This window comes from Ruditapes philippinarum, unplaced genomic scaffold (genome assembly GCF_026571515.1).
Source record: "Ruditapes philippinarum isolate M1 unplaced genomic scaffold, ASM2657151v2 ctg1698_1_1_1_1, whole genome shotgun sequence".
NCBI classification, from domain to species: Eukaryota; Metazoa; Mollusca; class Bivalvia; order Venerida; family Veneridae; genus Ruditapes; species Ruditapes philippinarum.
In genome coordinates this window covers 1-18,525 of record NW_026859092.1, presented here as the reverse complement: position 1 = coordinate 18,525, position 18,525 = coordinate 1, and the positions used below count along the sequence as shown (strand labels likewise).

Genomic DNA, 18,525 nt, shown 5'->3' with positions numbered 1-18,525 from the left:
TTTTTTAATGTAGCTTGTGTTTTTGTTTATTCGATTTAGATATATGTACCTTTATTTGTATGTATGTATTTATCTATGTTTAAAATAAACGGGGTTACCCTTTAAGGTCCTACAAAAAATAACATATACAGCAATAATAAGTTCGAAAAAGATGTACCAGTGACGGTAGCTATATTATGTAAGTGATATAGGTTATATCTCACTAAAAAACCTCAGTATAAACTATTTCATAGATTAAAAAATGAATTTTCTTTGTAGATACATTGTATTTGAAACTGATTGAAGAATGTAATAGCTCTTTGTTTGTTCATAATATTTTAATTTTACAATTCCATCGCTTAGTTTTTTATATTTCATTTTCTCTAGAATCTATCAAAATATAATTTTATGCAATTTCTTTTTTTTTTTTTTTTTAATTAATATTAAATTGAGAGATAATTCACCAGATGCAAAATGTCCATAAGTAGTATTATGTAGTGCTCAGGAATGAAATGTCATGTAAACTGTTCTTTTTCTCATATGGTTATAATTTATTTTTACTGATTTAAGCCTCATGATCTGTAAAATATGACGTCGTCAAATCATAACTTCACAATGTTTGTGTTGAGGACTAATTCTCTTTTATTTTTGCTTGTTATTATGTGTATTTGTTTCCGATATGGGAGTGCCTAAGATTTACGATGAAGCGTTGTATTTCTGCAGAAATCTCACTAAAATAATGCATTTCACCTTCATTAATTTTTGTCACTTTGTGATGGAACGACACTTTGATAATTTCATTATGACATTATTAGAATATCTAGAAATCATATAAAATAAACATGTACAGTATCACATGTATAAGAAATGGACATTTCAACAGAAATACACTCCATTAAAAATATGTTGCATTCTTTAAAGTAAAAATATCATTTTTATGAGATTTTCATCTAGTCTATATAGAATTTATTTATTTGTTAACAAGAAACTGATTATCTTTATATTCGTACCGGAAAAATATTTTAGGGGTGTTCAACTTATACGGTACGGTACGGTATGAAAATTAAAAGCCGTATTGCTGACCAGTGACGTCACTTCCTTCAAACTTGACACGTCGAATTCACCGGTAGACAGACAAACGAAAGATGGTAAGAAAAGTTCGCTTTTTTATAACTTTTGTTTAAAATAATCACAATGCCATAATTTAAATGATAATTTATATTTAATTATATTGACCGTGCTGTTATATTCATCGGGTAATATCTGTCGTCGATTAAATCATAAATGCAAAGTTTTGCTCACCATATTCCAACATCATAAATTTTATTGACATAAAGAAAAATACTTTTTTCTGGCGAATATTGATGTTGGAATAGCTTGTGAATCGGTGAAAACTGTAGATTGTGTGGAAAAGTGTTTACTTTTATTAATTCAAATGTTGCAAATAGGTGAATGAAATTTTAAGACAAATTATTTGTCAATTGTTCGGTGTTTTTTTTTTTTAATTAAAAATTGTGGTATTGTTCATCCATGTATGAAAATCAAATATAATAATTAAGTAGAATTGGGTGAAATAACTACTCATAAAACGTTCAGACATTAAATGTGGTTTACTTACAAAAAGAGTAAGTGGTTGGCAAAAAGGCCTTAGAAGTTAGATTTGAAGCTGAACTTCGCATCACGTTATTGACAGATTGGCCTGAATAACTAGAAAGATAGATGAATGGTTTGCTGCATAAAGATGCAGTAGTCAATATAAGTAAAATGAGTCAAGAAAGGGCTTATTTCACAATTAGGCAGAGTGACCCTTCCATTAAATTTGGGGAAAATTAACTCTTGACAGTTTTTTGCATAAGGAAGTACAAAACTGCATTCATGGTTTCATAGAACTTTCCTGTTGGAAAGATACTAGTATACGAGCCAGCCCTGCAAATTGATTTAAATTATAACTTTGATTTTTCTTTTACAGCCAGCACCAGCTAGTGCAACATCAGTAGGAGGGGGCAGGTCCCCATCATCATCTAAAACAGTCTCACCAAGATCTGGTGGATCAACTGTCAGACAAAGGTAAACTATTTTAAACTTTAATGTCTCTCCAGGCGTAAATGAAATGGTCAATGCACAATTTCCATTGGAAGAAATGTCATCACTCTTATGATCACATCAATCTTTACACCTTTTATATGTTTAAAGATTTTTACACACACCATAGTTTGACAATAATTTAAGGCTTAAAGGATCTCCCCTTACACAGATTTCTGCATATTTCCCCTGAACTTAGGCTTAAAACTCTAGGGATTTCAAACTCTGATTTAAGCCAACAACTGTTGGGTGGTCAAAAGTAAAAATTCGCTTTTGTCATATATTGACTTTAATAATTTGCTTTTGTTTGTTCATAAAAGTAATCATGGGGAGGATTATAACATTGTTGTTATTATTATTGCAGGAAAACACCATCATCAAGTAGTGCTGGGCGTGCAAAGCCTGCTGGAGGTGGCAGTGCTGGTATGTGGAGATTCTACACAGAAGACTCTCCAGGAATTAAAGTGTAAGTTTATACACCTAATAGAAATCATTTACCTGGGTTCCATTAGGATTGATATATTTTGGCAAGTACAAGTATATACAGTTAAAAAAATTCAGGTTTTAAATTTGAAAGTATATACATCTTAATGTATATTAATTATCAGTGTATAATACACTGGTAGTTCTTGCAGGTCAATTTATTTAATTTAACACTAAAATCTCAATGACTGTGGTTAAAGTTTTTGACTTCACACCACAGAGACTTGATGTTTTCATGTAGGAAGCATTCTAGCTAGTTAAGAAACATGGAAACAAAACAAAAAAGAGTTATTGGGTCAGTTAGTTTGGGAAATTATTATCTTTGGAAAATAACTTTTTTTCATTTTGAAAGTGAAAGATAAAAAAACTAGTGATGAAAATGGATATATATAAATGATCCATAATTGATTCCTGTCATTCAAATGAAAGTCATGTTTGTTGGAAGTAAATAAAACATTGCCGCTAAGATTTGAGTGTTGAAAAAATTTTAGTCAGAAGTAACTGTTGTAAATAATAATTATTATTATATTCTTTTTCTGTTTTTTATTTTCAGTGGACCAGTACCAGTATTAGTTATGAGCTTGATTTTCATTGCCTCTGTGTTCATGCTTCACATCTGGGGAAAATACACCCGAGGATAAACAACAACCAGTTTAGGATATATAAACTTTATAAACATTTTTAAAGATAAAACAACTACATTATGGTGCAATTTGCTTTAATAATAAATTGTGTAAGAAAAATACAAAAACACAGAAAATCAATTTTATATTGAAATGTGAAAATTTTAAGATTTTAATAAAAGAGAGAAATGAGAATGTAATTTATTGTAACAGCGATGTAATCAGTGTGATGACTCAATTTGCACCAGCATGAAGGACCAAAGAAAATTTTCATTTTGGAATGAATGAAAACAGAGTTTAGAAATTGCTGTCCAATTATAATTTTAAAGAAAAGTATTGTGAAGGGAATTGTATTCCAATTTTGCTAAAGAAATATTGTCAAGTTAAATTAATATTCTTCCACATTGATTTTGAAATTTTCATTGTTACTAGTTGTATTTTAAGGCTCATTTTAATAATGCATTAGATTGTGTTATTCCTGAAGAAATACATTCATCACATTTACAATAGGGTGAATCAGGTCCATTTTTGTCATGAAATAAATGATAATTATTTCACTGTCAGTCGTGTATGTATTAGCTGGTGAGAGGTGAATTGTCATTTGTATTTTTATGAAACTTTGTCTATTTTATGCTGTAAAATATTGAGAAAAATATGAAATAAATGAACTATTTATGAAGAGTGTTTTATCATCTGTAAGATACTGTTATGAGGACATTTTCAACAACACTTAAGCATTTTTCACTGGATTTGCTTTAAAAAAAACAAGAAGAAAGAAAAAAACAACACTACTATGCTGGAACTGGAAGTGATTAGCTTTAGGCATTAGCCACAAGTATCCACGCAGTCTGACCATACTCTTTGCTGGCCTATTGATATCACCAAGATTGATATGGGGCTGTTCCAAAATAATGAAGCTGGACAATTTCATTTCACTCTCACCTTGACGAACCTTAAAATGACTAGCATATTTGAAGCCAGGAATACTTTATTTGGAAATAATTATATACATCATAGGACATTCTTTGCCGGTTATTGAGATATTCTACTTAGTTTAGCAAGTGCTGGCATCACTTATTAGATATGGTCTGTTATCTATTATAATACAGACTTTGAATGTAATTGTCAAAAACAAAATGTATTTTTGTTGACATTGGTTTAATAACTGAACTTCGGCAGGTTGTACTTTCGAACCAGTAAATTATTCCTTGTCAACAGTAAAAGAAAAGACCAGCAAAAATCTAAAAATATTTGCAAGCTACCAATATTTTTACAGAACAGAATTTTATTTACTAACTTGTACATATATACAGCGTCTTGTTAACAAAAGATTTTTACAATTGTTTCCCGCCCGAAAATTCTTTGTATGGAACGAACGGCGTCCGTCTGTCCACAGACAATTATTGGTTTTCGGGGGATAACATTTGATGGTAAACAATGAATGTGTTTATATTTGAGATGTAAGTATATTATATAAAACGCAGGTTTAAAACAAAATAATGCTCCTTTTTAACCAAGTTTTCTGTTAAATTATTGGTTTCCACGGGATAACTTTCGAATATAAAGAACACAGCTTTAGCTACAATCAACTGATAATTGAGTTATGTCCCTTTATATGCAAAATTTCTATAAAATTATTGTTGATTATCCAAATTTTCGAGCTGTGAGAATTTTCTCTGTGTGTGCAAAACTTAAAGGTTGTGCCTTTGGAAGATTATATGTATAATGGATCATTCTTATTAAAGTGTTCACTGACGGGAGTATTTTAATTTTACTTTGTTTTATATCCTTATTTTCTAAGGTAAATTTGAACTTGTTGGGGCAAATTTGAAAGAATTGATTTTTTGTGCAATAGTTTTTTTGATAAGTCAAAATAAAATCAAGTTTAAGTAAGTTCAGTTAACTTATCTTCTGTTACTAATATTTATATTTTCACTTGAACAGAACAAGTCGCCAATTGTGCCATTAACAATCTATGTTCTTTGGCCATCGGGTGTTAGTTATTGCCTTGCCTCAGCGCAAATTTTGTTTGATATTATAAGGGATGATTACTAGTATTATATAATTGTGGTAGGAAATGGACACAAGAGAGCATAAATCCCGGCCGTCACCGTTCCTGACGAGATTTAAGTGTATAATCTCTGATACATGTATATCAATTCTGTTGGGAAGCAAATTTTTACATGTGACTGGAAAGCCTTCCTCATTTATATGAATAAATTTTGGGGATATCAAGAAAGCTACAATCGAGGGGCATATTTTAAATAGTGGTAACTGCAGCGCGTTTTTTCCGTAAAAAATGATTAGTAGAGTCCTTCAAAATATTCATTATGGACCTCTACACAGCCCCAGAATCCATTCCGAAAAAAAGAGAGCATTTTTAACTGTTCTTTGGGTATACTGATTATACACTAGTAGAGAGCGCTTCCGACGGCACTACGGGTTTCGAACCGGCGACAGCGAAAGCATGATCTGATGTATGAATTTAACCAAAAGTCACAAGGAGAGAGGTCAGGGCTATAAGCGGGATGTAGTTAAACCTGTGCTCCTCTAATCAAGCTTGAGCCAAGGCTGACCGGTCGCAGGTGAATTATCATGGAGGTCTTTGATCCTGCGCGCCCCGGAACTTTTGTTCTTCGTAATGTAGTGATTAACTATATCAGTGGGAACATTGTCACGGTAAAATGTTCCAGTGACACTAACCCTCTCAGACGTAGCGACACGGGCCACTATTCCATCACTGTCAAAAAATAGAGCGTACGTACATAACTATTTCAACGCTCCTACTACGTCGAGCAACAACTGGGCGATCGCTGTTTTCACCTAAGGAATTATTGTCGGGTTCAAAAAATAAAGCCACGTTTCATCCCCTGTGACAACTTCTCCCAGGCGTCTAGGATCTTGATCTTTGACCCTAGTTAATAGGGCAGAGGCTTTTTCAACCCGCTCCCTTTTCTGGTCAGAAGTTAGCAAATTCGGGATCAAATTTCTTTAACTGTAACTTTTCTTTCAAGATGGAAAACATATATGACATATGAAAACACATATGACACACTAAGACCCGACATGTTACTTATCTCCTCCACGGTATATCTTGCATCTTCATCAACTATGGCTTTGACAGAGCTGATGCCTTTTTCAGAAGTAGCGGAAATTGGCCGCCCACGGCTGCCCAGGATCATCCTTAACATTAGTTCTACTTTCCCTAAACATTGACACCCTACAATTGTACGATGTGGAAGGGCATTTTCTCCATAAAGTAAATCCAGATCCGTTTTCATTTGTTTGGGTCGTCAGACCAAAACAAATAATGGTAGCAAAATTTCAGACCCTGATGCTGTTAACTGCATATGCCGAAAGAATTCCGCTTTTTTTGAAGCGGTTACTTCCCTTTATATGTACACTAACGCCGAAAATTTCAGGGGAGACCACTGCTTAAAGATTGTCAAATGACAGGCGCATTAATTTTCAAGCACAATAGTTCCCGAATGGTCGAAGATTTCTAATATTGTTTTATTCTTTATAGATATACATGCTTATAGTAAGCTCCATGATTATTTACATCTGTGTTAAACAACAGGTTTAACGTCGAAATAATAAGTGTTACAAACCCTAACTTAGAATGATATGGTTTTCTTCAGGCCATAAACATATACCTTCACCGTGGCCGAGGGGTTTGCACGCTCGCTTAGAATCGAGAGGTCTAGAGTTCAAATCCCATTTAAGGCAACTCCCAATTTTTTTAAAATTGTTTAAGTCAAATAAACTTGAATTGAATATCAGTGTTGCAATCAGTCTTATAGCCAATTTACTACAGTTGAACACTGGAAAGCATTGGTGGCACTGTACAAAAACAAATTGGTTTATAATCTCACAACCTTCACCTTTCTGACATTCTGAGATCCAAACAAATTCAGCCTTCTGTGCTTTGATTATTTCTGACGTGCATTCTACACAATAACCATCGAAAATTTTGCAAAATATGCTCTTTACACACAATACAACTCCGGCCATGTTTACAACCAGTAAACAAAACCACATGTATTTAATGACCTGCTAAAATTTTATTGCACGCGCAAATCGTGCGAAAGTAGACTGTTGGCTAGGAAAATCAATAATTTTTCCAATGCTATATTATACATGTACTTTCACGTGCAAATTATGGTTTAATTGACGTTGCCGCTAAATAAGATATGCCCATCGTAACACTTCAGAGCCTTGTCATAGATGTGCAGAAGGTCATCCTCTAGCAATAAAGGTCAATCAGTTCCGATCACAGCTAGGTAAGACATAATTAATTTTCACGATTATTTTCTGAATTATATTGCAGACGACATGCGCATATATACATAATGGACATGTGTATATTTCGTCCCAGCTGACGTTACATTCACAGGGCATATACGCTTACAAAAATGTTCATTTATCGCTTATTTGATTTGAGAATAACATAGACAACCTGTTGCTATACCCGCATCCAGTTGTTCTACTCGCAACCGGTTGCTGTACCCCGCAATCAGTTGTTCTACCCACAACCAGCTATTCTACCCGCAATCAGCTATTCTACCCACAACCAGTTGTTCTACTCGCAATCAGTTGTTCTACCTACAACCGCAGCCATTGCTCAACTCGCAACCGGTTGCTGTACCCACAACCAGTTGTTCTACCCACAACCAGCTATTCTACCCGCAATCAGCTATTCTACCCACAACCAGTTGTTCTACTCGCAATCAGTTGTTCTACCTACAACCGCAGCCATTGCTCAACTCGCAACCGGGTTACGGGTGTCGTCCAAATTACATCATAACTACGATGTCGTAGACTTTGTAGCAGGAAGTCCTGCCCTTGATAGATAATTTTATCATAGATCTATACCTATAAATAATTTTTGGGAAATATTGATGAATTAAAATTCGTATTTTTATTTTCCGTATTTTTGCTGTAAAACTTTATTATACCCCTACAAACGGAGTCAGCTTGTCGGTCGGTCGGGATAAATATTGTCTTTGAAACACATGGAGTCATTTAGAATAAACGTAACATCTTAAAATTACATGTATTTTTATTTTCAAACTAAATGTAAACTGTTGTAAGTTCGTTGAACATAATTTAATCTATATATAAAACTACTTATGAATTCTCTGTAGTTAATGTTAACAATATGTATGTTATATATAAATTATAGAAAAATATTATTGTGAATATGAACATTGATCTTGAGAGAGCAATAAAAACAAGGCAAACGCACTTTGGAGGTGTCCGTTTATAAATGATATGAAATGTGTAAGATCTCGACTTCAACACTAAAAATTGAATGAATATTTCAGAAAGGACATACATATATAACGACTTTGATAATAAGAACAGGTTACCACACAGCACTTAACAATAAAGGGTGGTGGGGCTGCAGGTTTCAAAATTTCTCTATCATACTATCTCCTTACAACTTACAATATTTTGAGTAACAAGGAAGGATGGTGGGGTGGGGGGGGGGGGTAATTTCAAAAGCCATCTTTTATACTAAATAGTGGTGGAGGGGGGTAATTTCAAAAGCCATCTTTTATACTAAATAGACTATCTCCTTACAATATTTTGAACCAGAAGTAAGAATTCCCTTTTAATATGGGCATTTAGAAAATAATAAATGATGGGGAAATATAAAATGCTACTCATTGCAAATGGCTGAAGAATATAAAAGCTGATCTCGGGAATTTTCGTGTAATCCGAGATTATATTCGTTAACATCAATGGCAACCAGCAAATGATAAAAACAACAGCCATGCAAATGTGCTGTTTAGTGATCCTAATTTCTTTTACCCAGTGAATTTGATTTGGCCGCTTCTTAAGGCCGAATAATGTAACTGATTGAAGAATAAATGCAATTAAACACGGTATAACCACCTGCATACAAAGTAACACTGTGTTATATATAGAAAAAGAACCGAAAGAAGTTTTTGAACTGAAACAAACTACGGGTATATCTAATGCACTCATATTCTGTTGCTGATGAATCACATACGATATGTTTTCACTCATAGATGTATTTTCATCGTTTGTTGTTGCGTCATTCAAACATTGTTGTCGTAAATTAAGGATGACTGTAAATATATTTGTTGTATCTTTGTTAAATATATATGGTACACTAGTCGCTAAAGTAAATACCCAAATGAAGACGATATTCTTAACTTTGCCTCTGTAGGTGAAATTAGCGTTCCTAAATCGCTCCGATATCGCCAAACACCGTCTTACAGCTGTTGCCAGCATACTATATGACGTCACACCAATACAATAGCAAATAATGACATCACACGCGATCTTTTTGCCTTTACTATCGTCATTGGTCACGTGAATAAAAATAGCCAATGGAATAACGGTAACACAAATGATGACATGTGAGATGGAAATGCTCGCTGTAAAAATATATTTTATCCTCATGAACTTACGGGTGAAAAGTAAATAATTCAAAACTAAATTTGACGTCAAAGAAAACAACATTGTAAGTACGTAAAATATAACAATAATGTGAGTATGTGTTGCTTCATCCGTCTCTGTCACTTGTTTTCGCGATGGTATTTTGATCAATGGCGAGCCTTGTGACGTCATTTCCTCCGTGGCTATAGCAACGCTTTCTATCATTTTGTTTCTTTTTAATATTCACTACTTAGTATCATATTATCCAATAAGAAACGTCACTTATAGAATATAATGAACAAATTATTTACTTAAATCCGATAATATACGTGATATCAAATTGTATTGACCTAGTTACATTCAGAAATATTCAATATACAGAAGTATATACATAGATAATTAAGTTCCTTCAGATTAACGCCACATATTTCCATGTTGTCTGATCCAAAATTTTTAATAATCACTTTTCAAACATTTGTAAACGATTGTATCACCTGAATAAATGTTATCCAAAAACTGAGAAGATAGAAATATTATGTGTATCGGAAAAATCTCAGTGTAATTTACGATTTGAGTTGGTGTTGTTGTTGTTGTTGTTATTTCACTCTGCCACCTTGTGAATGATCGATATCGGCGAATCAGCGGAAAAATAGAAGTGTTGAAGTTCCTGTCATATATAGAGACACTAACACATTACTTAATTTATTAAATTATATTTCATATGAAAATGGTTTTATAAGTAGTTGTACGTCACTAACTGGAGTGCTATGTTTATGCTGGATTTGTTTTAATCTTATCAAAACTCGTGTTTCTTTCACGTAGATTCTAAGTACTGTCTCAGTAAGTTAAAAGCAATAAATGACACTGATGTTGTTCAGCGTAATCAAATCGTATTCGTGAATAAATAACCGCTTATTTCGATTCATTTGGGTTTGTTTTAATTTATATCAACGCTGCAAAGGTCATATGGCAGACAATCTGGTGGTGGTGGTAGTTTTCACTCCGGATCACGACAGTGAGCCACATTATTCACCAGAGCACAGTTCAAACTCCGCGTCGTTCCTGGACAGTCTGTCAAGCAGTTTACCAGTACTAGTCAGACGCGTACCTCGGCTTATTATGAGTGTACGCCGAGTGCCGGTTTTTGGAAGAAGGATCGGCCAGGTGTCTCTCTTGTAAGAAAGATGGGTTTTATTTCCTTTTTAACAAGTTTAGTTTTTTCTTTGTTATTTTTCTTTTGTTTCACCATAACTTAACGTGAGATACAATCAAGGAAAATGTAGTATCGCACGATTATTTAGCCAGAGGCTCGCATAATATAATTTATTCAACTCGTGCAATAAATTCAGTATTGAACTTACACTCATTCAATATCCTCTATATATAAAAATAATAATTATAATGAATGAGTATTGTGAATGGAAGTCACAATACAACTTTGTTTACATTTTGCTACCTTAACGGCACATTTCTGCACATTTAGCGCTACTTTCCTCATATGTTACACATGTAATCTGCTCTTAATCAATTTTTATAATTAAAACATTTTAAATACATCCTTAATATTTTTAAGTTATTTAATAAATATGGATTTCTGAGGCAGACTGTATCTTTAAAATATTATAATCGTATCTATACAATGCACTCATTTCTCAGGACTTTGCAAGACGTATAGACGTTATGTAGTGATAAACTACAGCAGTGGTAGCATGGTCACGGTAGAATGTTCCAGCGACTCTACCTCGACACGGGCCACTATTCCATCACTGTCAATAATAGAGCGTACATAACTATTTTAACGCTCCTGCTTCGTCGAGCAACAACTGGACGATCGCGGTTTTCATCTATCTACATTTTGTTACTGAGTCTATTTTCGGACTGAAACAGTAAAACCACGTTTCATCCCCTATGACAATTTCTCCCAGGCGTCTAGGGTCTCGATCTGTGAACCTAGTAAAAAAGGCCGAGGCTTTTTCATCCCGCTCACTTTTCTGGTCAGAAGTTAGCTTATGCGGCACACTTTCTTTTACTGTAACTTTTCTTTCGAGAGGGAAACCACATATGACATATGAAAACATATATGACATTATGATACATATAAAAACTCATATGACGCACTAAGACTCGATATGTTACTTATCTCCTCCACGGTATATCTTGCATCTTCATCAACTATGGCTTTGACAGTGCTGATGTCTTTTTCAAAAGTAGCGGAAATTGGCCGCCCAGGGCTGGGATAATCCTTAACATTAATTCTACCTTCCTTAAACATTCACACCCACCTGACAATTGTATGATATGGAAGGGCATTTTCTCCATAAACTAAATCTAGATTCGTTTTTATTCTGACGTGCATTTGCCCAATAACCCACGAATTTTGCAATATGCTCTTTGCTCACAATGCAACTTATTTTCTAAATTATATTGCAGACGACATGCGCATATATACATAAATGGCCATGTGTATATTTCGTCCTAGCTGACGTTAATCCTAACAAATGTTTTCATGTATCGCTTATTTAAATTTAAAAAAAAACTTTCTAATTGTACTAGCAACCAGTTGTTCCACTCGCAACCAGTTGTTCTACGCGCCACCAGCTATTGTACCCGCAACCAGTTGTTTTACCCGCAACAAGTCGTTCTACTTCTACCTACAAGCGCAGCCAGTTGCTCAACTCGCAACCGGGTAACGGGTGTCGTCGATATTACATCATAAGTACGATGACGAAGACTTTGTAGCAGAAAGTCTTACTCTTAATTATTATAGATAATTTTATCATATACCTATAAATGAATATTGTGAAATATTGATGAAATAAAATGCATATTTTTATTTCCGTATTTTCACTGTAAAAATTTATTATACCCCAACAAACGAAGTTTAGGGGGGTATATAGGAGTCAGCTGGTCGGTCAGTCGGGATAAATATTGTCTTTGGAACACATGGAGTCATTTAAAATTAACGTAAAGTCTTTAAATTACATGTATTTTTATTTTCAAAATAAATGTAATCTGTTGTAAGTTCGTTGAACTCAATTTAATCTACAAATGTATATATAAAATCAGGAACATGGATTTAAGTTCTTATGAATTCTCTATCAATATAAAAATATAATATTAATTATATAAAAACAATTATTGTGAATATGAACATTGATCTTGAGAGAGAAGTAAAAACAAGGCAAACGCACTTTGGAGGTGTCTGTTTATAAATGATATGAAGACCTCAGTATCTCGATCTCAAAATTGGAATAAATATTTCAGAAAGGACATAGATCGACATGAAAATAAAGAACAGGTTATCGCACAGCACTATACAATGAAGGGTAGTGGGCTGTTGGGTCATTTTACAATATTTTGAGTAACAATGAGGGATGATGGGATTTGGGAAAATTCAAGTCATCTTTTATACAATCTCATAAACAAGGAGGATGAGGGGGGGGGGGTGTATGTAATTTCAAAAAGCCATCTTTTATACTAAATAGTCTATCTCCTTACAATGTTTTGAACAAGAATTGAGAATTCCCTTTTAATATGAGCATTTAGAAAATAATAAATGATGGGAAAATATATAATGCTACTCATTGCAAATGGTTGAAGAATATAAAAGCTGATCTCGGGAATTTTCGTGTTATCCGAGATTATATTCGTTAACATCAATGGCAACCAGCATATGATAAAAACAACAGCCATGCACATGTGCTGTTTAGTAATCCTAATTTCTTTTACCCAGTGAATTTGATTTGGCCGCTTATGAAGGCCGAATAATGTAACTGATTGAAGAATAAATGCAATTAAACACGGAATAACCACCTGCATACAAAGTAACACTGTGTTATATATAGAAAAAGAACCGAAAGAAGTTTTTGAACTGAAACAAACTATATCTGATGCACTCATATTATGTTGCTGATGAATCACATAAGATATGTTTTCACTCATAGATGTATTTTCATCGTTTGTTGTTGCGTCATTCAAACATTGTTGTCGTAAATTAGGGATGACTGTAAATATGTTTGTTGTATCTTTGTTAAATATATATGGTACACTAGTTGCTAAAGCAAATACCCAAATGAAGACGATATTCTTAACTTCGCCTCTGTAGGTAAAATTTGCATGCCTAAATCGCTCCGATATCGCCAAACACCGTCTTACAGCTGTTGTCAGCATACTATATGACGTCACACCAATACAATAGCAAATAATGACATCACACGCGATCTTTTTGCCTTTACTATCGTCATTGGTCACGTGAATATAAATAGCCAATGGAATAACGGTCACGCAAATGATGACATGTGAGATAGAAATGCTCGCTGTAAAAATATATTTTATCCTCATGAACTTGCGGGTGAAGAGTAAATAATTTAAACCAAATTTGACGTTAAAGAAAACAACATTGTAAGTACGTAAAATATAACAATAAAGTGAGTATGTGTTGCTTCATCCGTCTCTGTCACTTGTTTTCGCGATGGTATTTTGATCAATGGCGAGCCTTGTGACGTCATTTCTTCCGTGGCTATAGCAACGCTTTCTATCATTTTGTTTGTTTTTAATATTCAGTAGTTAGTAACTTAGTATCCAATAAGTTACGTCATCAATAGAATAATGAACAAATTATTAACTTAAATCCGATAATATACGCGATATTGAAATGTATTTACCTAGACAACGTAACAAATTCAGAAATATTCAATATACAGAAGTAAATACATAGCTAATTAAGTTCCTTCAGATTGACGCCACATATTTCCATGTTGTCTGATCCAACATTTTAAATAATCACTTTTCAAACATTTGTAAAACGATTGTTATACCTGCATAAATGTTATCCAAAAACTGGGAAGCTGGAAATTTTATGTATATCGGAAAAATCTGTGTAATTTACGATTTGAGTTGTTGTTGTTGTTATTTCACTCTGCCTCCTTGTGACTAATCGATATCGGCGAATCTACGGAAACATTGAAGTGCTGAAGTTCCTGTCATATAAAGAAACACTGACATATTACTTAAATTATTAAGTTATATTTCATATGAATATGGTTTTATAATGTAGTTGTAGGTCACTAACTGGAGTGCTATCGTTTAAACTCGAATTTCTTTCACGTAGATTTTAAGTTAAAAGTACTAAATGACGTTGTGTAACTTAATGAAATAGTATGCAAGAGCATATCCGCTTATTTTGATTCGTCTGTTTGTTTGGAACCATATCAACTCTGCAAAGGTCATATGACAAACAATATAAAAGGTTTAACTGACCTACTAATTAATCAATAATTTGTTTCTTTAATTTCCTTGTCGATTACTATTATTTCTTTGTAATTATTATTTAAATGATTATCTTGCCCGTGATCTGCCTTGTGCCCTGTCCTGTTTTTTGTTTGGGGTCCTTCTGGGCTCCTTGTCTCTGGTTGTTGTTGCTATGTCATGTTGGGGTTGCGTTCATTGAACGCCGCCTTTCCTTGATATTTGTTTATCATATTTTGACATTGAGCTTTAACCGTCATCGTTAAATTATTGAACGCAATCAAATCATATACATTAGTAAATAACCGATTTTCAGAAATTTATTTTGGTTGATTTAATTCCTATCAATGCTGTAAATGTTATATTTCATATTAGTAGAGTAATAACCTACGTTCGTATGTGCAAGGTGTCTTCACAAGAGCTGGCAACCGTATGGAACCGCCGATCTTCCGTAAGTAATTGCATAAAAGAATTAAATGTCCCTGAAACGCTTTTCACTCAAAGTGGATTACAAATAGCACGATACTATTTCAATTTTATTTCTGAGTACATTTCTTTTCTGTCTTTTGAATATTTTACCGTTTTAAGTTTCCCAGGTGATCTATGTAAGAAGTTCAAATTTTATGTGTTTAGGCTTTTGGACCTCAGTGGAGTTTCTTTAATATTTCTTAAAAATATGATAATATGGATTTGTGAGGCTAAATATGCCTTTAAAATATTATGAACATATTAAAGTTCGATTCATTTTGATCTTGTATGTATATAATGCGCTCATTTCCCAGGACTTTGCAAAGAGATATGAGCCGCGTCACGACAAAACCAACGTTATGCGTTTGCGACCAGCATGGATCCAGACCAGCCTGCGCATCCGCGCAGTCTGATCAGGATCCATGCTGTTCGCTATCAGTTCCTCTACTTGTAATAGGGTTTGTAAGCGAACAGCATGGATCCTGATCAGACTGCGCGGATGCGCAGGCTGGTCTGGATCCATGCTGGTCGCAAACCCATAATGTTGGTTTTGTCGTGTGACGCGGCTCATATGTTTCAGTTAAGGTAGACCATCCCTAATGAGCACTATTAAGAACCGTCAAATTGACAACATAGGACAGTTATATGCATTAAAGGTCACCTGTATGTAAAATCTAAACAAAATTTACCGTGGTTTATGAGTTATAGAGTCATGGACATTTTTTCTGAACTAAAATTTGCTATTAGAAGGGCTTTTTTCTAGAAATTAGGAAACTTAATCTATAGTATCATCATTATGAAAAACGTTTTCCTATTGCTCATTGTTCAGAAACAAATAATATCACAAAAAGTTTTTAATATGTATTAAAAATGTAACACTATCCCACCCACATTAAACATTTATTTGACCATTTCCCTATCTAAAAAGCCTTATTCAAAATATCGCTAAAATTAACCACAATGAGTGGAGTGAATGAAAAAAATGCCCCTTCTAAGGTTTGAACTCGCGCCCCTCAGTTTCAATGCGCGGCATCCTGATTCTATCACGGTCTCACTACGTTTGTTTTGAACATTTCTAGACCATACCACTCTCTCAGTCTCTCATTCGTGCTAACTGTGTTCTTTTTCTTGCATATCAGACTGGTGTTTCCGTTAGTTTTACCCATGCCGGAACTTTCATTTTGAAACAAATCCGACTAAACTTCAACAGATTGGCATTTTGTACTTTCGGTTTCTACAACCATAATAGTAAATATATAAATAATGTATTGTTTGCTTTTGTATGTATGAATTCACTTTTAGGAAACAAACAAGTTTAGTTTCTTAGCGTAGGTTAGATCGAAATACCGCATCCGTTCTGTGTATTGATACTATTGTGTTCGAGGTCCTTTATAGAAGACTGACGGAAAGGGCCGAAAAGTTGCGATTGATGGGGGTGTCAGATGAGTCGCATGCTATGCAATGGCATGCTTAGGATGACGTAATTTCGCCGTTATGAATGAAGTTGTAAGAAAATAGTTACGAATGTAATGATACCTTGTATAAATTTCCATGGAAAGTTGTTTTATTAAGGTAAAGAATTTAAATATGGTGGAATGCAAGAAAAAATAGCTGTTGAGATTGGAATATCCGTCACTCGGGGAAAAACCCGCCTATGAGCGGATCCCATCGGGACGGATAATCCGAAGAATAGGATCTAAATCAATACAAGTCAATATTGCATATATTTAGGAATTCTGTTCCATTGGTGTACTGTTCATTATATTCAATCGGCATCCACGCTCCTTGACAGTATACATCAAGGTTCAAAGATAAAATAGGGAAAAAAAAGATTGAAAACGCAGAAAAACTCATGACAGTATCGCCATTGATCAAATTAGCATCGCGAAAACAGGTGACAGAGACTGACGTAGCTACACCTACTCACATTATTGTTATATTTTACGCACTCACTTTGGTGTTTTGTTTGTTTATTCACATTTTTACGGCGAGCATTTCCATCTCACATGTCATCATTTGTGTTACCGTTATTCCATTTGCTATTTTGATTCACGTGACCAATGACGACAGTAAAGGTAATAAGATCGGTTCAGTAAGACTAAATATGCAATCATTTTCAGTATTTAAAAGCTTTTAATTATCGGTTATTGGTTATAGTTTCCTAAAGCAAAAGGCAACAATTTCTTTTTTTATTTTGGGCCAAAATCAAAAGTCCAGTAAGACTGAAAATGATTCATTTCAGTATTTTAAAAGCTTTTTATTATCGGTTATCGGTTACAGTGTTTTAATTTGCAGCAAATTTGCTTGAAATTAATTGAAGTACACAGTGTCGGTAATAACCGACATAAAGACAAAACAAATTCGTACTAAAATCAATGAAATGTTTCCTTAACGGTAACAATAAGGGGATGAATTGCTTGAAATGATACATGTGCAACAAAATGTGCTTGAAAATGGGAAAACGTCCTTAAAAGTGCTTAAAAGTGCTTAAACTTTTCATTAGATGTCTGTACGAACTATTCCATGTTGCTTCCTTTATCACAAATAGTTTCACATTCAATGCAATTGCAAGTCTTCAGGTGATAAACATCACACGTGATCTAAATCTATAATAAAAACACGTTTGTAGAAGGAACAAAATTTGTATTCCTAGGCTGTAAAGTAATTTATTTTATTATATTATCATAAAATAGCTGCAATCCCATATGTTCAAATATTTCGCGCGGCCAACATTATGGAAGGGTATTAACGCAAAAATTACATCTTGCTTTCTTACGTTACATCGTGCTTTCTAACTTGTACATCTTGCATTCTGACTTGTACATCTTGCATTCTGACATTTACATCTTGCTTTCTTACATGCACATTATGTTTTCTGCTGTGTGCGTCTTGCTTAATTGTATGTTGATATCGTTATTTAACTATCAATAATTATTCATTTGTTGATCTGGTATATTAATTCAATAACTTAACCTGCAACTGTTTATATTTGGGTCTGAATGACGAATGGCATAAGGTAGAATGACGCATAGCCGAAAGCCGAATGCAGCAAGCATAATACGACGCGACATCTGGTGTAATAATGTGTGACACCCAAATTATGCTAATAGGTGGCGCCACAGTTATATTCTCGGTAAAGTCCGTATTGCGGTTCGGATTCAGATTACCAAGTTACTTTCGTCTTGTCGCTAGCGAAGCACGCCAAACGGCGCGTTGTCGTGCGGCGTGTTCC

The 18,525-nt window shown here is 34.0% G+C and overlaps 1 protein-coding gene across 1 annotated transcript; it reads left to right on the top strand.

Moving 5' to 3' along the window:
* The first annotated feature begins 987 nt into the window (after window positions 1-987).
* LOC132755174 (protein transport protein Sec61 subunit beta-like) lies at window positions 988-3,846 on the top strand. The gene is made up of 4 exons (XM_060745979.1): window positions 988-1,127; window positions 1,949-2,046; window positions 2,426-2,527; window positions 3,098-3,846. The coding sequence occupies exons 1-4, from the start codon at window positions 1,125-1,127 to the stop codon at window positions 3,183-3,185; spliced, it is 291 nt and encodes a 96-aa protein (XP_060601962.1). The 5' UTR covers window positions 988-1,124; the 3' UTR covers window positions 3,186-3,846.
* The last annotated feature ends 14,679 nt before the right edge of the window (window positions 3,847-18,525 follow it).

Bases quoted from the DNA above. Each gene is read 5' to 3' on its own strand.
- LOC132755174 (XM_060745979.1), top strand. The intron at 2,047-2,425 runs GTAAACTATTTT...TTATTATTGCAG, and splicing joins GGATCAACTGTCAGACAAAG to GAAAACACCATCATCAAGTA. The intron at 2,528-3,097 runs GTAAGTTTATAC...TTTTATTTTCAG, and splicing joins GACTCTCCAGGAATTAAAGT to TGGACCAGTACCAGTATTAG.